Source organism: Macrobrachium rosenbergii, chromosome 4 (genome assembly GCF_040412425.1).
Source record: "Macrobrachium rosenbergii isolate ZJJX-2024 chromosome 4, ASM4041242v1, whole genome shotgun sequence".
Classification (NCBI taxonomy): domain Eukaryota; kingdom Metazoa; phylum Arthropoda; class Malacostraca; order Decapoda; family Palaemonidae; genus Macrobrachium; species Macrobrachium rosenbergii.
This window is the reverse complement of record NC_089744.1, coordinates 29025001-29047737: the sequence shown is the minus strand read 5'-3', so window position 1 is coordinate 29047737 and position 22737 is coordinate 29025001. Positions and strand designations below refer to the sequence as shown.

Below are 22737 nucleotides of genomic sequence, written 5' to 3'. Positions count from 1 at the left end.
AATCTTGGACAATCTGGGATGCACCTTAGATATTTGTCAATTATTCTTAAACACAATGCTCACATCCTGATTTTCCTCAGATGAGCTGGTAATCATGAATAGACGCTGCATTTTTATGCTGGTGTTTTGGATTAATGTCCTGTGTGCTTTCCCATTTTTCCTGGTAAAGTTTTGGGCAATAGTAATCTACTCTGCTTGCTCTTTCTGATATTTTTAGCTCCATGATGTTTTAGGTAATTCCTTCTTTCTGGTTCCATGCCTGTATTATCATGTAGCATTCTCTTCTCTTTTCAAGACTATATAAATTTAAGAATTGTAGTCTTTCCCAGTAGTCAAGGTCTTTAACTTCTTCTATTCTAGCTGTAAAGACCTTTGTACACTCTCTATTTGTGCAATATCCTTTTTCTGTGGGTGCCATATTATAATGCAATATTCAAGTGGACTATAATACGTTTTATAAAGCATAATCATGTATTTGGCTTTTCTTGTTTTGAAGTGCTGGAACAACATTCCCATTTTTGCTTTGCATTTTGCCAATAGTATTGCTATTTGATCATCGCATGACATATTCTATTCAACATCACACCAAGGTCTTTAACTGCTTCCTTATTTGTGATTGTCTCAGTTATTAGGTCCTCTATATGCATATAGCATTTCTTCTTTATCACCGTAGTTTATTGATTCAAATTCATCAGAGTTAAATACCATGCTATTTATCTCTGCCCATTCATATATTTTGTTTAGGTCTCTTTGTAGCAAGTTCCTATCTTCATCACAAGTAATTTCTCTACTTATTCTTGTGTCATCGGCGAAACTTCTCACTACCGAGTCCTTAACATTACTGTCTATGTCTGCAATCATAATCACAAACAGCAATACAGCTAACACCATACCTTGTGGCACACCGGATATTACCTTAGCTTCATCCGATTTCTCGTCGTTTTTAATCACTATCTGTTTTCTGTTTTGCAAAAATTCTTTTATCCATCTTCCTACTTTGTCCACAATGTTATGTTTTTAATTTTTTTCGCTAATATATTATGGTCTACCTTGTCAAAAGCTTTTGCAAAAGTCTAGGTAAACCACATCTGTATCTTTTTCGTTTATCATATTTTTATATATGCTTTCATGGTGGACTAACAGTTGGGTTTGTGTACTTTTTCCGGGTACAACACCATGTTGTCCTATATTAAACAAACTATTTTTCATTGTTTCATATTTTTCTTCAGTACCCTTTCATACACTTTCATAATATGGATGTCAGACTCACAGGCCTATAATTACTTGCCTCTAGTCTTGATCCACTTTTGAAAATAGGGTAATATATGCTAATTTATGCTCATCATAAATCTTGCCTGTATCTACACTTTGTCTTATTGCAAGTGGCTTTGCGATTGAATGAACCACTTTCTTTAACAAAATGGCAATGACGCCGTCTGGTCCGGCTGCTGATCCATTTTTAATTTCATTAATAGCCTGCACAATATCGGCCTCATTAATATCTATGTCTGATAAATATTCACTATTTTCATCTCTTGTTTCTGTATCATTATCTTCATTATCAATTCTAGGTGTAAATTCACTCATATCTTTCTGCTAATATGTTACATATTTCTACTCTTCTTTTATTCATCTTTTTTCATATGAGTAAAAAATTTTGGGGTTTTGATTGATATTTTGTAGGGTCTTTTCTTCTAGGTCCCATTTTTCATTTTCTTTTGATTGTATAATCATTTGTTCTGCATTTTCTATCTTACTTTTTAGTTCCATCACTTTCTGTGCATTCTTTTCTTTTGCAAGAGCTTTTTTCCACTTTCTGTTTTCTGGAACAGGGTCCTTCTGTCTCTTGGTATGCATGACTGATGTTTACTTTTTTTCTTCGGTATATATTTATCCACTATTTTCTCTAATATTTTATATCAAATATCCGTATTTACCTGTATATTATCACTTACCAATATGTTTTCCCAGTCTTTGTTTAATTTTTCATTTATTTCTGACCATTTTACATTCTTACCATAGAAATGTTATTTTCCATATCCTTCCCACTTTTTCGACTCTTGCTTATCTCTGTTTTCACTTGCTCTGGATTGAGGGATGATATATGGATGGAAGGAGGTCTCTCGATGGAAGGATAGTATATGGATGGAAGGATGGGTTTCTGGATGGAAGGAGGAGGTCTCTGGATGGAGGGATGCTATATGGATGGAAGAATGAGGTCTCTGGATGGAGGGATGGTATATGGATGGAAGAATGAGGTCTCTGGATGGAGGGATGGTATTTGGATGGAAGAATGAGGTCTCTGGATGGAGGGATGGTATATGGATGGAAGGAGGAGGTCTCTGGATGGAGGGATTGTTTATGGATAGAAGAAGGAGGTCTCTGGATGGAGGGATGGTATATGGATAGTAGAAGGAGGTCTCTGGAATTAAATCTTGAAACAGCTCATAACGGTGGAACCACATGACACCCGAGGACAAAATGGAGGGAACGAAGCGGGCAAATGGGATGAGTAGAGAATATGAGAACACGCAAAAAAAAAAAAGTGACAAGAAAAACAGGAAAAGGAAGATAAGACAATATTAACATGGGTAAAACAGAGAATATTAGTGTGGGAAGAGAAGACAGAGTGGAAGCAATATTAGGTATGAAGACAAAGGAATTAGTAGAATTTACATAGTACTGAGTGAATAAAAAAGGAATGCACAAATGAAACATGTGGGAAGGAGCAGAAGGTGGATAGAAACATTAATGAATTAACGAAAAGGACAATGAAAAACAAAGAAAATGACTGAAAAAAAAAGCAAAAAAAAAAGGAAAAGAATGACCAACGAGTGAAGGAATACGCTTTTATTATTATTCATTATCATTTAAAAGATGAACCCTATTCATATGTAACAAGCCCAGAGGGGCCACTGACTTGAAATTCGAGCTTCCAAAGAATATGGTGCTCATTGCGAAGTAAGAGAAGGTAAAGGGAAATACATAAAGAAGAGATAACAGACGCGAGAAAGGAATGAAAGAATGAACAAATGAATAAAATAATACGAAAAAAAGAGACCAGAAAAACAGTTAAAGGCTCCGCCATGCTCCGGGACGTCGTGATTACCGTGATCATTATCGCCTGCAGACACCGAATCCTCTGGGCCATAATCGAACCTCCGCAACATAACGTAACCGGAAGTGCGATTAAGATTCCATGGATGTTTCCCCACTAAGAACTGCTGCTTCCCTTGCTTTTTCAAGGCTTTCTTCTTCTTTCTTTCTTTCTTTTTCTTTTACCTAAATGCGAAAACTAAAGTTGTGGTGCTTCATGGGTGGGGAGATGGAAAGTGATGTTAATAATATCTACAATACAAAATATTCTGTATCTACTATTTCCGATTTCAAATTTGGAGATTATTACATACTGCATTCAGAGAGATAGTGCACAATAAAAATTAAAATAAGAATGTGCACGTAGTCCTAGAAATCATCTTCGGGGGGGAGAAGGCTAAGATGAGTTAAACAGAAATTATAAACTGTGTATATGTATGTATGTATGTACGTATGTATACATAGAATATAGCTGCATGTGTATAAATACGTCTATATATATTTGCAAGCAAGCACATCTCTGTCATGTGGACACTAGTTATCCAAGCCAGCTTAGCCATTCAGTCAGTCTACAGAGAGAGAGAGAGAGAGAGAGAGAGAGAGAGAGAGAGAGAGAGAGAGAGAGAGAGAGAGAGCGACTTATACTCCTTATCCTCCATGGTATCTCGACTGAATAAAAGGCATATCCCGAGGACCATATACAACCGTTGTTATGACGAACAAATTTCCATCTAATTACCGTAAACGGGACGAGGCCAGTACCACACTAACTCCAGGCCATTTGTCTTCTGATGATCCTTGATTCAAACAACGTAAAGCCTCTGAAAGTCATTAATAATAACGCGAGGGACTGAAAAATGAAGGTCTAGAGGATACATATACAAGCAAGGTTGAAAATTCCCAAAGAAAAGTAAAAAAAAAAAAGAGAAAAAAAAAAAGTGTTTGTAAAGTAAAGTACGAGTTACCTCATGTCGGCATCTTTTTCAGATGGGGATTAAAGCAGGATTTTCGACCTGCCTTCCCTTTCTTTTCTTGTTCTCCATTTCCTCTTTTACCAACCACATTATTTCATTCACTTCTCTTCCTCTTTTCCTTCACGTTACTTCTTTCCTCTTTTCCTTCACGTTAGAGTTGTTTTTAGGCATAAAATAACCTGCACCGCTGAGCTTTCCATCGAATACTTACATCGGGAATTGTAACACCGGAAACGGAAAGCCTCATTTCATCTATACTCAAAATGTCCCTCGTTAATTAGAATTCAACCCATCCCTCATAGAACCCGATTTATGAAATTCAGACTGTCAAACTAAGTTCTGGGCACTTTTGGCCATTCAACGTTTAAGACTGTGAAAAGGAGGAGCTTAAGTGGTAGAACAGCATGATAGATCCTGAAAAGAAAGACGAAGTAATGGGATCGAAAGGCGGAACTGGAACTGGAACAAAACCCCACAGCAGCACTAAGAAGAATCAGTAAAAGGTGTTGGAAAGCAAGACTGAAGAAAGGCAGCAGGAACGAATGCAAAGTAAAAGGCTAAGAAGCGATCGCAACTAAGGCCCGCAGGGATGCTACAAACGCCCTTTAGTAACGCATACATTGCGCCCTGTGAAGTGCACTGACGGCACCAACCACTGCATGGCACCCTCACAGAAGCCTCCCCCAATCCTCATCAGTGAGTCACCCTCCTCATAACCTTGATTACTGAAAATGACGCATATTCCATAAGAGCGACGACAGCCATATATCATACTTAGAAGAAAAGAACAGGTGTTCACAGTCACACATAAAAACACAGAAGAATGTGAATATACATATACAGATGCTGCATGCATTTTGCACGGCCAATGTAAGTATAATTAACAACGTGACCGCAGAAAACTGAACATTTTTAGCTACTACTAATCTAATTTGAAACCACTGGCACGTAAAATACTTAATCTTGTCAATCGTGCAAACTTTTTGTTTACATAACCTTGAAAGAAAAATACTTCCGGCTTCAAAATATCACCTCACGCGACAGGAAATACGATTCTCTCTCTCTCAATCATATACATATACACATACACACACACATATATATATATATATATATATATATATATATATATATATATATATATATATATATATATATATATCTATATCTATATCTACATCTATATATATATATATATATATATATATATATATATATATATATATATATATATATATATATATATATATACGAACACCAACACACTCAAGTACGAATGCCTATGCAGAGCCGACAGCGTTCCTAGCGTGTGACAAGAGATCCTCCCAACATCTAATCCAAATATATACAAATCATACAAGGCAAATACGACTGTCAAACCGCCGTTTTCGTACGAAGAAGAATAAAATGCGGGACGAGGGAGAGGGCGAGGACCATGAAAGGAGGACGGAAAATCTAAACAACGCGTTATACGAGAGTCCATCAGCTACCAATAAACATTCGAAATATATTAAAAGACAGATACATAAACTGAATAAACAGAACTTAGCGAAAGGCCAAAAGCTGGCACCCATGAGAGTAAAAATTTTTTGAATGTGTAACAGCAAGTAAACCTCGCATTTAAACCATGAAACAATTGTTAGGAGAGGGTGGAAAGTAAGATGGAAGAAAGATAATACAAACGGAGGTACAGTAAAAAGAATGAAAGGGGTTGCAGCGAGGGGCCCAAGGGACACTGCAAAGAACCTTAGGTAATGCGGCGCACTGACGGCACCCAACCCCACCACCTGCACTACGGAGATTAAACGTACATGATATTCCGTACAACACTCGCAAACCAATATATGCCTCAATTTCCTAATTAAATCATAATTCATTAAGAAAAGCTTGTAAGGCCTAAAGAGAATGAAAAAGACGAAGGGAACCACTCTTTCTGGCTACATTTGTACAAAAGACAAAGTTCGCACCCATTATAAACAATAAACAAACACGCATCAGGATTTCCGAGTTCATTCCCACACCCAGTGAATTACTGAACCCATCAAAACAGGTGAGTGTTGTTCCTGATGCTGCGGGGTTGTGTCTTATGATTTAAAACCCCCAAGCCCAGATGGCCCCCACCCCTTCCCCAGTTCTCTCTTTCTCTCTCTCTCAAACAAGGAGTTCAAGAACGGCTGCACTGGTCAAATTGGCCATCATACGTATGTAGTGGTAGCTCTCTCTCTCTCTCTCTCTCTCTCTCTCTCTCTCTCTCTCTCTCTCTCTCTCTCTCTCTCTCTCTCAACATTTTAACGATTCACGAAAAAAAAAAAATGGAAAGCGCAGTCCTAGATTTATAGTGTTCAGTGCTGATGAACATCGGATTTGAATGTGACATTTATTACAGAAATACTTCAGGCTCATTTTACACCAGGTCGAGATATTAGTGTCTCGTAAAGTGCTTTCACACGCAAAAGAATACAAAACTTGGTTATTTTTGTATTACATACTCTAATCGTTAATACTCCAGCGAATCATACCATTAGTAATAACAGCAACAAAACAACACCAATAATTATAATGATAATAATTATTACTGAAAATGAAGACAAGTAATAATGCTTGATGAAATATTAACATCATTATCATAAACGACGAAACATTAAATTTTCCCTTTGCAAAATGAACATAAAACCGCAAAAAACTGAATTGATAAAACTGGTCGATTAGTAGTCTCAAAAACCATATTGGATAAAACTTCCGCAAGTCATGTAAAAGTAGTGCGTCATTTTTGCCTCCTACACAAAGGTATGAGACTGCAAGCCCTCCGCCCTTATTTTACACCCTGAATGCGACACACCACAATCGACTGGCCACCAGGTACATGATTTACTATCTAGTTCAACACACAATCAGTTTTAACGGAACGGAATGACCCAGATTTTTTTACATCTCTAAATTTCTTCAGCACAAGTAGAAGCCTGATCCGTTTTATTTTCGTGTACTGAATAATAAGGATTAGCGAATGGCAAAAACAGAGTCATTTATCAATCCTATTCATTACTTATTAATCTTATCACAGCCTCTCTTCATTTTCCTAATCCATAGTCTCCTTTTCTTTTTATATTTCTTGAAACCTTCAGCTGAAAACCCCTATGGACCGAGTCAACAAATGATACTTAAGAGGACGCCAAAGGGAAATCAGTCTGCACAAAGAGAAAGTTACAGGAAAAGGCAAAAACAGATAAATATGAGGGAACAGAAAATAAAACCGATACTCGTGAAATTCAGGAGATGTCAGCAAGGAGCAGGAATGCATTTACTCCTCGCCTCATTGTTTGATCAGATGCCACAGCCACACTAAGCAAACTATTCCACATTTTAGTTTTTATATAGCCAACATAAAACTACTGGCCAACTCCTCAGATTAATCATTCGGCCTCTAAGAATTCCTCAATGCTCTTTAAATTCCTGTGCTTTCAAAGGAACTGGAATTGCTCTTCCATTCCTAATGTTGCAGAAATACAGGAGGCATTAGCCAAATGCAATTCCACCGCTGGCAAAGTCGGGATGAGAATCCTTAATGGGATTCAACTGACAGCGGATGTACAATTGCAACAGGTCATTATAAGACTACAAGTAAATGAAAGATATATATATTTTTAATAAATAAAAGCCGAAGACATGAAACACTTACGAAAAGGCATACACATTCTATATGTCTGATACGTGTCTTATCTTGGCTACAAGTAAAATGTGGAATGGTTTGCTTAATGTGGTTGTGGAATCTTCTGACCTCCAATTCTTTAACCGAGGAGCAAACTCATTCCTGCTCTCTGCTGCCGTCTCCTGAATTTCAGGTGTATCAATTTTATTTTCTACTCCCCGCATATTCTTTCATTTATCAACTCTTCCTATAACTTGCCTCTCTCTCTCTCTCTCTCTCTCTCTCTCTCTCTCTCTCTCTCTCTCTCTCTCTCTCTCTGTGTAGGCTGATTTCCCTTTGGAGCCCACTTGAGTTGATAGTCAGCTGACTGTCCATAAGGGATTTCAGCTGAAGATTTCAGGAAAGAAAGAAAGAAAGACAGCAATATAATATGATAAATGAAAATCAATATAAAACACAAAATTAATAGATGTGTGAATAAATAAACAAATGAATAATCTCGATTTTGTCCCAGTTCACGTTTCATGACGCGACATGAGCAGACTTAGACCAGTTCCTCTTGCTCTCGTGAAATAAAGTTTTCTCCCCGAAATTACTTTACCTGCAACTTTCAGACAGCCCTTGGGTGGCTGCTGGAGGCACACCGATGTCCTGTAACCCTAGGTCTGGCCAAGGATATTACAAGAAATTAATTATATTTATCATATTGTGTACATATATATATATAATACATATACATAATCGTACAAAGCACTGGGTACTACTAGTAATAAGTTGACGACTTGTATTTAAGCTGTTCGTGGTATGTGTGCGATAAATTGCCGACGCCGGTTATATGACTTGTGTTACGGTAGTGTGGACGTACCTTAAGGATGACGAAAACATTACAGAAGCACTGATGATCTTTAATGAATTAAGTTAATGTAGATTAGGAGATGGTGGGGCTAGCAACCCCACTCCAGCAATACTAGCTATATATATATATATATATATATATATATATATATATATATATATATATATATATATATATATATATATAAATATATATATATAAAAACACAATTGACTTAAAAACTTTTATAAACAGTAAAAAAATAAAAAGAAAGTTTGCTAGTATGGGCAGAGCGACACACTGGCACCTCTACAGAAATGGAAGATAATCCTCTGTTGAACAAGTAGCACGCCCAAACTCTAAAAGAACAGGCACTTGAAGCAAACGCGAAAGTTCTTGACTGAAATAAAGGGCAGGAAGACGAAAAAGGGGAAACAATTTTGTCACACTATTTCGAAGACTTCCTACAGGAAAATAAGGACTTTGGGCGCCCACTGACATCATTACTCACGTTGGAACATCATTCTAACAACGGCATTAGTCGAAGATCTGAAGAAGCATCGAGCAATAATACCATCACCATACATACAGAAGCCTTACGAAAGACACGTAAGTTTGCTGGCTGCATTCAGTATGTTTTCAGAGGGAGGGAAAAAAAAAAAAAAAAAAAAAAAAAAGCTTGGAGAAGTTAGCCCTAAGTAGACAATTGTCAAACGTCAAGAATCCTTAAGTATGGAGGGTTATCAATGCACTGTGGGAGTAGGAACATCCGAGATGAGCTAATTAATAACCACTATGCGATGACATACGGCAGATGTCATGATAAAATGCAATATAAGTGAGTAGCCCATGAATTAGAATACTTTTCTTTACGCACCTCTGTTGATGTGCGTACTGATCGTTTGAACGTTATAATCGTATATATATAAGCACGTAGACATAAACATTGTTATCCATTTAACCCTCTTATAATTTTGGCAATCCTTCAAGGTGCACCATACATAATATATTATCGGTCTGACCATAAAATGGGGGAAACCTAAAATGGAAAATTATAATCTGAAACATACTAACAAAAAACTGAAACTGAACCCATGAAAGATATTACGGTCACCATAATAAGTGGTCCGCGTCTGAAGACCTTGGTAGTAGCTGTCCCGACGACGTACGATTATAACCAAATCAGTCATGAAGACTAAAGCAGAATCTTCACGACGTCTTCGAACAGCTGATTCACGACGCACCAGCAAACGCATTCCCTTCAGCAAGATCGAAATACAGACGCCACAGTTTTCTGCACACCCGTTTAAACCCTCTGCATTAAATCTCCTGTGGCGGTCTCGTCCGTCGGCATACCTACGTATTAACCTGCCCAGGGGCTGACTGGTCATAATCGCTAAATTGGATCAAGTCCTGTAAGGTTTCAGATTCCTCAGGGTTGGAGTAGTGACGCTCATGAGAGAGAGAGAGAAAAAAGCAGCTTTGGGAGATTACAACGACGTACTCTTGTCGTGTGTAACGGCAGGTTAACGTGTACGCTGATAAGCCCCAGGCAATTTGTAGTCACGACTAGAGGAAGAAAAAAAATATTTGGCATGGAAACAAATTCATGTGCGATACGCAAGGAACGCTTTGCCTTGGCTGAGTATATCATACTTCAAAATACGTTAAACAGAGGCTTTATACTTTTAAATAGATTAAACACCGCCTCAGCTTTTTTTTTTCTCACGATTCTCAACATAGCTTGTGAAATATTCTTGTTCATTTGCTAATTATTATTCATTTCATATCTGTACAGTAATATACTTCTCTTTCAATGTTCTATGTTTTCAACACATGAACATTCTATTCGTGAAGCTTACTTGGTGTGTCAATGGTCTTTCTGGCTTATTCCACAAGTTCGTGTCTTCGTGCTGAATATTAATAACGGAGAGGACAGAAAACTTACTGAAAAACCCAAATTCTCTCTCTCTCTCTCTCTCTCTCTCTCTCTCTCTCTCTCTCTCTCTCTCTCTCTCTCTCTCTCTCTCTCTCTCTTATACATAATAAAACAGACTGCACTCTAAATACGGTGGCTCAAAGAATCTTAAGCAACACTGCCAGTAGATTTCGGGGATGGCTATTAATATGCAAAAGAGGTACTGGCCCCCTGAGGTCCACAACTAAATCAAGTAGAAAGGAAAACTTATAGCAGTTAGAAATAGAGGAAACCTATAGTCCTCTGAAAGCTATGGCAATGCCTACGCTTACAAAAATTAATTTCCTATTTTACCGTGCAAATCATCCACTTGCAACAATTGTCACGAAAAACTCTTAAAACTTTCAATCTCCATATCTTTTTTGTATACACTACGTCTGTAAGGACTGAATCCGGAAGGTAGCTATACGAAGAAACTGTAACCTTTCTAGGTGGACTTCAGAGGTGTGAGAGTTTCACAAGGCAAAATATTTCTCCGTCGGATTCAATGCCTAACCGCAATGAGCATATCCTGAAAGGTTGAGGAAATTGAGCGGCTGAGAAAGAGTTAAAGTCTAAACTTAAACACACACGTAACACGTGACTGCGTCCAGTAAATTCTAAATTATTATCAATATAATTATTAAGCCTAGTTCAATCGCACCTGGGATACAGGCATTCTGGTACTTCGCAGGGCTCGTCCACATCACCAAAATCTGTGACAACAGTTGGTTCCTGACGTTAAAATTAACACGTTCCACTTGGAAGTTCTTTATCTTCATAGGGCACTGAACCTCATGACTTATTAAAATGCATCATCTCACAAGGACGATTATAGACATAGGCTACACGTAAACCAGAGATGAACGATGCAGCGCAGGGGGAAGGGGGAGAGGAGAGGAGTGGGACGTGGGGGGAGGAGTAACTGGGCTTCCCTACAGAAAACAATACAACGGTAAACCAACAGCCATTGCAGTATAGGAGGCCAACAGTGACCAGGTTGTTCGAGCCAGCATCCGGTGGGAGCTATTCATTAATAGCGAATGAATGTGGACCCTCTGGCCACTACCACCACCACCATCTCCATCTCCTCCCCCCCACAACCACATCGCCATAAAAGACAAAGGCCGGCTCTCCAGGAGGAAGGGAGGGGAGGGAGGGATCTCCGTCCACCCTCCTTCCCAACCCTCCCCCCAATCTCTCTCATACCATAAACCGACGAGACCGGAAGAGCATGAGCGCAAACAAACATGCAATTCGAATGAAGCGTCTCTCCTGGCTTTCGGTGTATCAATCGCCGTATATTTATGTACAGTATCTGTGATGAGTCGGCAACCCTCAGTACCTCGATATCACTGGTGGATTAACACAAACACAAGAGGAGGAGGTCACGATACGTGGCCAATAACAATTATCTTTATGGGATAATAGTTTTATTTCTTATTGTATATAGCATCCAACGTATTTCGAAACATACAGAATTCCACTCAAAACTGCAATACAAGAGATATAAGCAGTTTTCATGCGAAACGTAAAAACAGATGGCCCTCTCTCTCTCTCTCTCTCTCTCACTCTCACACACACACACACACACACACACACACACACACACACACACACAAAAGCACATGTTACGTCCATCAACACAAAGCATTTTGAATGAACCAACTCGGTACTAAAATCTGCACACCTTGGTGTAACTTGCAGATATGGGCCGGAAACACTCTACGCCCTATACGTCCTAAGGACCTCTAACAGGGGTCCAAAAATGCAATGCATTTTCTGCAGCAGAAAGTCCACCCGAAGTTAAGAATAAATACATCCCGCAAAGCGCTGACTGGCCTTTGCATGGCAAAACTTATCGGCAGCCTAAAACCTGTCAGTCATCCAGCAAATATGGTCCGTGTGTCCATTATCTCAGATATAAACTTCAAAGTAATTACTGAAAGTAACTGACAGTATCAGTTATTGGTAGAGGGTCTAGGTGAAATCATAACATTATTATTTCCATGTATTACAATGATTGACAGCTACGACTACTTACAATATATACAGTAAGAAGTGTTGACCTTCGTTTCAACATCCATGAAACATTTTCTACGTGTACTGTTTACATAGAGTAGTGTCTTTACTAATACCACTAACACTATTACAACAAGACCTAACCACATATAGTACCCTACAGACAGTTTTAAAGAATGCGTTGTTGTCCCCTTAAGGTTAGCCAAACATGATTTCTTATACAACTAGAGTGATAGGTATTAGCTTTTGATCTAGTGAACAAGATATTTTCTTTGGATTATGATTCATTTTAATCGGGCCAGGGAAGTTAGGAACAAAATGCCAAAATAAATCAACAACTAGCAAAAAATTATGCTCGTTTTTTGCAACTATGTGAAAAATAACATGGAACTGATTTGTCCCACAGCAGTGTAATGACAAAAAGTAAAACTATCTTGTCCACAGATCTAACTGAATCTTCATGAATACCATGAACAAAGATAAATATTCTAAACCCGAGTTTATACACTCTTGACCTAATTCTGCAGAAGACTTGTTTTATCTAAGAACTCGAGTAAATATTAGACGGTTGTTCCATATAGTTCGCCTGAAAACGGTAAGAAGTGAGTAAAGGCGAAAGATCTAGCACTCTGCTGTCTCACTTTCTCGTGGCCATATAACCTACTCTGTTTATGTTTTATAACAAGTTTTTATTCCAGTGACAGCAGTTATACCGCTCAATTTTACAAAATCCTTTTGTCTGAATACCTGAGGCGTTTCAACAGACAAATGCAATGTCAAACAGACAGAACATACATTAAGAAGAAGACACTGCACACAAAAAAAACCGACTTTACAATTTAATAATCGACAAAATTTATGTGGGAGGGTACAATAATTAAACAAAAAACAATAACTCAAAAAATTTTCTCTTTTGGCAGAACCATCACAAATATTCCCATCAATTGAAAAAAAAATTAAATGACATGATCAAGGCCAAGAAACGTGTGGAACTGCAACGAATCTGGCGTGCAAGAGAGAGAGAGAGAGAGAGAGAGAGAGAGAGAGAGAGAGAGAGAGAGAGACCACTTATTTAATTAAAATCACCTTCACAGGCAACCGCGGATCCATTTCCGTGCGCTAATGGAGTGTGACTTAATTAAAAATGATGAGGGTGTCATATCATTTGCACGAACACACACACACACGCCTACCACCACGTCGGAAGTTGCCGACGACGACGGGGAAAAGATTTGCAAAAGACTGAGGTCAAAGTTGAAATGCCTAGCAATATTCTAGCGGCGACACTGATATATAAACATATATATATATATATATATATATATATATATATATATATATATATATATATATATATATATATATATATATATATATATGTGTGTGTGTGTGTGTGTGTGTGTGTGTGTGTGTGTGTGTGTGTGTGTGTGTGTGTGTGTGTGCGTGTGTGAAAAAAATATATATATATATATATATATATATATATATATATATATATATATATATATATATATATATATATATATATATATATATATATATATACATATATACACACACATTCTGAAGATATTTTCTGAAGGACCACATTACTCGAAAACTCAACTGTCAGCTGCGGAGGAGGGGGAGGAGGAGACACGTTCAAACACGTGTCAAATAAAAAATAAAAATGTTACGAAAATTCTCTTGAAAAATGTGTTTCTATATCAAAGACATTTAGTTTCCGTTGCATTTATTCATTTACCTTTATCTGATATTTCTATTTCCCTGTACAACACCATCTTGCTCTCCAAGATGTCTTTCCGCACTTCCTTCCCAACAGTCTTTATTTTCATTACATATGATAAGTGACATTATATATTAGTCTAATGGAATCTGTATTACTCTACAGACAAGACTCATGGGTATGGCAACGAAACTAAATCTAGAGGATTTTGTAAAACTGAAAATAAAGTTTAAGAAGAATATTAGGAGTCAGAGGGCAGGATAGAAGAAGAAATGACGCCATAATCGAAATTCTGAAAGTTCGATATGTGTACCGATAATTATGAGGAGAGATGGAGATGGCTTGAACATGTCCCTCGCACCAACCCAGGGAGAATGACAGTGTGTAATACTGTCAACTGGGCTCCTAAGCGCAACAGCGCAACTGGAAGACCGTGACCTACTTTTATCTTACATTCTCACTGAAAACCCCATTCATCCTCCTGCCATTTACCAACGTCTCCATTTTGCTCTGCACTAACGGTAAACATAAACTCTTTTACCATAATGATTCTCTCTTTAATGGTTCATCTTTTTCTCTTTCCCATCCTCATTCACTTCTTATCTACCAACTAAGGCACTCTTTCCTCTTTCAACTGACCCAATTGAACTAGAACTTAACTCGTTTATCAATAAAAAAAAAATTTTTCCTGGGGGGACGGTGGTTTTTTTTTTCTTTCATTTCCTAATTATGCCCTACTGTACGTCAATTTCTCCGAAAAATCTTCCAAATTGTCGAAGTTCTTCATTCAAATACTTTAAACTGTTAGATTTGCACAGATGGAAACTTGTCTCAAAGGGACTAGAACTCATCAAAAGGTAGGCTATATCCAAAAGAAATCCTAAAAGCTATACAGTGACCTAACGGCCAGCTTGAAACTTTCGTTCCCCTAGCATGATCCAAGTGAAACTTTGAGTGCGAAAATACTTCATCAAGGAGCAGTTAGAATATAAAATTACCTGAAAACCTATCCTAGATTTAACTGGATAAATCGACCTTTTTCGCCCTAGACTGTAATGTACATGACAAGTCTGTAATCTAAAGAGCATGAAGAGTCACACAACAGCTTCCCGTCATGTGGTAAGCAAAATGCTGAGCACAGTCAGCCGTTTGGAATATCGCGCGCCAAATCTCAAATAAAAATGTGGCCTTTCCCCAAGACGGTAAAAATAGATACACGAAAATATCACCCAGACATTTTCCGATCATTCTTACGTACCAATATCTTTATATTCCCCGCTGCCACTATTTCTGAATATTCTGGCATCCAGCTTGCCCTGCGGCCTGAATATGACCCCACAACACGTGACCAGTGTTTCTGGGTAGATTTTATAACATCCATCACATAGCTCGTTCAAAGAGAGTAATACTACAGGTGAGATTTAGGCTTCGATCCCTCACAAAAGAAATTTGCTTTACATGATTCGAGAAGCAATATTTTGGCAACCATTTGAAGTCGAATACTGGCGCCCGAATGAAATAATAAAATCGGCTTTTGAGCCCAAAGGAAATGATGTTCACGATTTTCTCTTGTTGTCATTTTCACGTCAATATCTTCGATTTCGTCAAAGCTGTTCGGAAATAGCAACAACCCTCCACAATGAGTAGTTACTTATTAATAACTGTAATGCATTCATAAACAAAGACAAAAAAAGGATAGCAAAAACAATAATAATTAGCATAATATCAATTTGTACTGGAAATACACAAAGAAAACTGACTCACAGTTAATACAATTCCTAATTAGCGTTGCTCTGAAAATCTAATAACTTTGTGAACTCGGACATCAAAATTTTACTAAAAAAATTATATCCATTTTGCCTTGAAATAAGAGGAGGCACTAATTTGACTTCCGCATGAGCTCGTCTAAACAAGAGTTTTATAACCACAACCCATTAAGAACAAAGGCGACCACAAACGTAAACTTTATATGAGAGAGAGAGAGAGAGAGAGAGAGAGAGAGAGAGAGAGAGAGAGAGAGAGAGAGAGAGAGAGAATTTAATATGCACGAGCAAAGAGCAGATCAGACGGCAGCATTCATGTAAATTATGAAATGCTTTTGTGGAACGCGTCATGAATTTAGCCTGCAATAAAGTTCTTTATGGAAACGAAGTTTTTTTAACATAATTACTGGAAGGAAGAGAAACAGTTGTTAGGAGCGAGCAATTCCGACAAGACCACCACGGAACACAAAAAAGACTTCTCAAAGCCTTCACAACTCGAAAGAGGGCAAAAAAAACTGCAACGAACTGGAGTCAGTATTGGTATCCAACTTTCGAACTTAATTCCTATCCTGACAGAAGAACTTCTTTTATGAGATAATCTAATTCCTGCAACTTCAATCATGTTCCTCCTCCATTATGAGCGATTTTAAGGTTGAAATATACTCTCACGAAAATTTCTAACTTGGCTCAGTCATACATGCATGTCTATGGGCGCCTCAACATAGCTTCGGCCGCAAGCAAATCCTAGTGGCCTATCTGACAACGACACACGGAGTCAGGTGCAAACACTTCCTGGTCATAACCTGCATGCATATTCCAACCTGAAACGTCCAAACGGCCATTTAATTCATTACCCGGCCAAAGACTCTTCCATGTTACCTTTCGCAACATCACAGCCACGGGTCAACGTACTTTCCCCACAGGGATATTCGCCCCCGACCTGATTTCCTCATTTTACCCCGTGTGACGCAACTCACGAGGCGAGGTCGTGCGTGTTAGTTCGTCAACAGGTAAATCGATGGAAAATGCTTGGATACTCATCATCAGCTTCCTGTATCAAGGAATGAGGTTATAACCGAGGTTCTGTCTAGAAAATCTGTAGTTTCGACGAATGAATGTTTGGGAAACGCATTAGAACAATTAAGGTAAGTATTCCTATGCTAAACTAAATGAGCCAATCCTGTAGGACTTGAAAACACATACACACACACAAAAGATCTGGTCAGGCTTCATAAAGAATATCCCTTTACATATATATGTATACACACACACACACACACACACACATATATATATATATATATATATATATATATATATATATATATATATATATATATATATATATATACTAAAAGGACCTCATTCAAACTGGATGGTATTTAATAGAGTTTTTATTCAAAAAAGTTACAAGCTTTCTTGGACAAACAGTCCACATTATCAAGTATCCGTACAATGAGCAAACGCATAGTCCGGCTGTATTTATATCTGTGTGCTGGGTACTTTTAATCCCTATAATCGCCTAGCTCTTCCTGTGTGACCTCCACCCTCTCTTGACCTTGGTCTTTCTCTGATCCCTGGTTCCAGATGTCCGTTTTCCGTGCGTTCTCTTGCGTTTTTTCTTCGTTTCCTTGCTACTGTGGAGTATACGATTTTTCTAGATATGCTGTCTTCAAAGCCGTTTCCGGTGTTCCCTGCCATCGTGTTGTTGGCGCAAGTTATGAAGGCGTTCTCTACAATAGTCTAGATGTTTTGTTGGTGTTCCTGTACAGAAAACTCATATTTTCCCAGTCTATTCTGTGATCATTTTCCCAACAGTGTTTGGCAACTGCCGACGTCTGATTATAATGCCTTATGTTCTGCAGATGTTGTTTGCTTCGCTCTTTACATGATTTGCCAGTTTCGCCATAGTACCCTTCTTCACAGTCTAGACACGCTGCCATATAAACCCCCCCTCTAATCTCTTCCCCCTCTACCGACTTTTTGTTTCTAACTATTTTATTCCTAATGGTGTTTTTGTAGCTGCCTATCAATTTGAAATTATTTAGCTTCCTGTTGATGGGTGCAATAGAGTTGTTGTCCGGAACTGTAATTATTTTCTTTCCTACCAAATGTTCCTTTTCAATCCTTTCCCTCTCCCCAAAATAGTTTTTCCTTGCTTTGATATGTGCCCACTCCCACCAATACTTAGGGTAGCCTAATCTCCTAAAACTCTCCCTCAGGTAATCCAACTCTTCGTCTAAAAATTCGGGACTGCAAATCCTATAAGCCCTGATGGCCAACCCTGTCATTAATCCTATTTTTATTTCTTTCCTATTACTGGAGAACCTATGTATGTATGAATTGGTGTGTGTCTTCTTCCTATATACCTTGAATTTTAAATTCTCCCCTACCCTCTTGACCAGGACATCCAAGAAAGGAATTTCTCCTTCCTTCTCTTCTTCTAATGTGAACTTGATGTGTTCATTTAGTTTATTTATGTTTTCTAAAAACTTGTGTAGATCTTCCCTTTCTCCCTTGTAAATGATCAAGATGTCATCAACGTATCTTACCCATTTTACGATATTTAAGTTCCCTTTATTTACTTTGCCCACCTCTTCCTTTTCAAACCATTCCATAAAGATATTGGCTAGAATTGGTGAAAGACTTGAACCCATGGCCACGCCATTTTTTTTGTATATAATGGTTTTCTTACTTGAAAACATTAGCGCTGAGGGCCGCTGTTAGCATTTTTATTAAAACGTCATGATCTATGTCGCATGTATAGACCCCCTCCTCCATATTCTTTTTTATTATTTCCATCGTCGTCTTTACTGGTACGTTAGTGAACAGGGAAGTTACATCCAAACTTGCAAATTTGCAGTCTTTTACGTTAATTTTGGATAATTCGTCTATCAGGTTCATGTTATGTTTTAAATGCCCTTCGGATACTAAGCCTACCCATTTTCCCATTATGTTGGAAAGAAATTTCTCCAGCCTCCTCTGCGGTGATCTCGTCGATGCCACGATCGGTCTTAGCGGGCACCCTTCCTTGTGGATCTTAGGGCTACCATAAATATATGGGATCTCTGGACTTTCCATTGATTTTACTCTATGTTCTAATTCTTTTCTTTTGGTTTTGTCGTGGATTTTTGTCAACGCTTCCCTTACTTCTTTGTTAAAATTGCACTGTACCCCCCTAATGTCCGGTTTTTTGTTGCAAACCTCATATGTGTTTTCATCGTTTAACAGTTGTTCTAACTTATTCTCGTATTCTGCGGCGTCCATTACTACAACCGCCCCCCCTTTGTCTGCCTTACAGAGGAGGCTGGAGAAATTTCTTTCCAACATAATGGGAAAATGGGTAGGCTTAGTATCCGAAGGGCATTTAAAACATAACATGAACCTGATAGACGAATTATCCAAAATTAACGTAAAAGACTGCAAATTTGCAAGTTTGGATGTAACTTCCCTGTTCACTAACGTACCAGTAAAGACGACGATGGAAATAATAAAAAGAATATGGAGGAGGGGTCTATACATGCGACATAGATCATGACGTTTTAATAAAAATGCTAACAGCGGCCCTCAGCGCTAATGTTTTCAAGTGGGGCGAAAACCATTATATACAAAAAAAATGGCGTGGCCATGGGTTCAAGTCTTTCACCAATTCTAGCCAATATCTTTATGGAATGGTTTGAAAAGGAAGAGGTGGGCAAAGTAAATAAAGGGAACTTAAATATCGTAAAATGGGTAAGATACGTTGATGACATCTTGATCATTTACAAGGAGAAAGGAAGATCTACACAAGTTTTTAGAAAACATAAATAAACTAAATGAACACATCAAGTTCACATTAGAAGAAGAGAAGGAAGGAGAATTCCTTTCTTGGATGTCCTGGTCAAGAGGGTAGGGGAGAATTTAAAATTCAAGGTATATAGGAAGAAGACACACACCAATTCATACATACATAGGTTCTCCAGTCATAGGAAAGAAATAAAAATAGGATTAATGACAGGGTTGGCCATCAGGGCTTATAGGATTTGCAGTCCCAATTTTTAGACGAAGAGTTGGATTACCTGAGGGAGAGTTTTAGGAGATTAGGCTACCCTAAGTATTGGTGGGAGTGGGCACATATCAAAGCAAGGAAAAACTATTTTGGGGAGAGGAAAGGATTGAAAAGGAACATTTGGTAGGAAAGAAAATAATTACAGTTCCGGACAACAACTCTATTGCACCCATCAACAGGAAGCTAAATAATTTCAAATTGATAGGCAGCTACAAAAACACCATTAGGAATAAAATAGTTAGAAACAAAAGTCGGTAGAGGGGAAGAGATTAGAGGGGGGTTTATATGGCAGCGTGTCTAGACTGTGAAGAAGGGTACTATGGCGAAACTGGCAAATCATGTAAAGAGCAGAAGCAAACAACATCTGCAGAACATAAGGCATTATAATCAGACGTCGGCAGTTGCCAAACACTGTTGGGAAAATGATCACAGAATAGACTGGGAAAATATGAGTTTTCTGTACAGGAACACCAACAAAACATCTAGACTGGTTGTAGAGAACGCCTTCATAACTTGCGCCAACAACACGATGGCAGGGAACACCGGAAACGGCTTTGAAGACAGCATATCTAGAAAAATCATATACTCCACAGTAGCAAGGAAACGAAGAAAAAACGCAAGAGAACGCACGGAAAACGGACATCTGGAACCAGGGATCAGAGAAAGACCAAGGTCAAGAGGGGTGGAGGTCACACAGGAAGAGCTAGGCGATTATAGGATTAAAAGTACCCAGCACACAGATATAAATACAGCCGGACTATGCGTTTTGCTCATTGTACGGATACTTGATAATGTGGACTGTTTGTCCAAGAAAGCTTGTAACTTTTTGAATAAAAACTCTATTAAATACCATCCAGTTTGAATGAGGTCCTTTTAGTAATTCTACTAATGCACAGAACAATTGTGTATGTGATAAAGTTAATATATATATATATATATATATATATATATATATATATATATATATATATATATATATATATATATATATATATATATAAAAGGTGCGAGATAGGTGAATACCAAAGACGACATCAAATCACCGGTTGACTAAGGAAGCAGGCCGTTTTCTACATTTGTCTTATCTTTATTCCGACGTTCCGTAATATTACCTTTATTACATCTGGGAATCTGTCAGTAAACATCATAAAGTTATAAAACAATCTTAAATTTGTTTAAAATCAAAAAGCAGTAAAAAGACTAAAATTTACAATTATTACACAAATATATTTAAAAGCTAAGACCGCCGACCAACAACCTTCAGTTCAGAGAGAGGAAGACTGAATGACACGAGAGAAAACCGGAGACACGTTAGCTAAGATACAGTTGGATCGAAGAGGGTTGTTTATTCAACTGGGGAACTAGCTGCTTAATTAATGAGCAACGACTCTAGAATGGATAGTTCGTGAGGGTTTTGCGTTTGCCCTATGATGCAAAAATCGTCTCTCGATATGGGTTTTGCAACTTTTGCAATAACTGTAATAACTGCATGTGAATTACCCGTAATTTTAGATTATTCGTCTTTAAATTATTTGTACCTTTAAATTTTTCGTGACTTTAACGTAGTATTTTTACTTTGTTTTGCTTAGTCACGAAAAGCTGAATTAGGGTCTTTTTTTCCCTTCCACGGGTTTTTCTGTACTTAAATGGTACCTCGCTCGTGTGTGTGTGTGTGTGTGTTTTTTTATCTTTTCATAGTTTGGTCGTTCGACGGCTCGTCTGCCCTTCGCTTGTTTTCTAATTATCGCATACATACATTGGGGGAACCTTTTGGGCGAGTAATAAGTATTCAGGATGGTGCTCTGCTCTTTCATACTGCAACTTGCAAGGACAGTGTTACGTTGGCAGTACCTTTAAGAGAGATAGATCACGGCCATGGAGGATTATTTATAGGACACCTTGGTGCTTTGCGGTGGGTTACGCTCCCGTGCCTCCCACAGTTCTCCATTGCTTTTCCTGCTTTCCCTGCGGGCGTGATTTTGGAGCCCCCGCCTGCCACTTCAGCCGTGCTTGTCTTTCTGGGTCGTGAAAAGGTCGGAGGTGGTCGTTATAATATATATATATATATATATATATATATATATATATATATATATATATATATATATATATATATATATATAAAATAAAAATAAATAAATCAGTGCAAGTTCCTCCTTGTACAAAATAAGTTAAGTATACCTTAGTTTAACCAGACCACTGAGCTGATTAACAGCTCTCCTAGGAGCTGGCCCGAAGGATTAGATTTATTTTACGCGGCTAAGAACCAATTGGTTACCTAGCAACGAGACCTACAGCTTATTGTGGAATCTGAAGCACATTATAGCGAGAAATGAATTTATCACCAGAAATAAATTCCTCTAATTCCTTGTACAAATAAAAACTACAATTATTTCCCCAGAGGAAAAAATACTCTTGTAAATTTCATAAAGGATAAACCAAAATATATTTTAAAAATGGAAAAAAGTAAAGACTCAGTCACTCTAATCAAAACCTAAACTATAAATCTAAAGATAACTTAGGTTCATGATATATGAAAAATGCATCTCTCTCACCTGACTACTTGACTAAAGCGACTGAAAAATATACATTCATATCTTGAAAAAACGCACAATTGTTTCTCGTTATAATGACAGCCTAAAAAAAGCACGTTTTCACTTTCTATTACAA

At 37.9% G+C, this 22737-nt stretch overlaps 1 protein-coding gene across 1 annotated transcript in view; it reads right to left on the bottom strand.

Annotated features, from left to right (window-relative positions):
* Positions 1-22737, bottom strand: part of LOC136837130 (uncharacterized) — a 49575-nt gene that overhangs the window by 2948 nt on the left and 23890 nt on the right. Inside the window, exon 2 of the mRNA XM_067101745.1 lies at positions 8318-8381. Within this exon, the coding sequence (XP_066957846.1) occupies positions 8318-8381 (64 nt within the window). The remainder of the gene's footprint in view (positions 1-8317; positions 8382-22737) is intronic.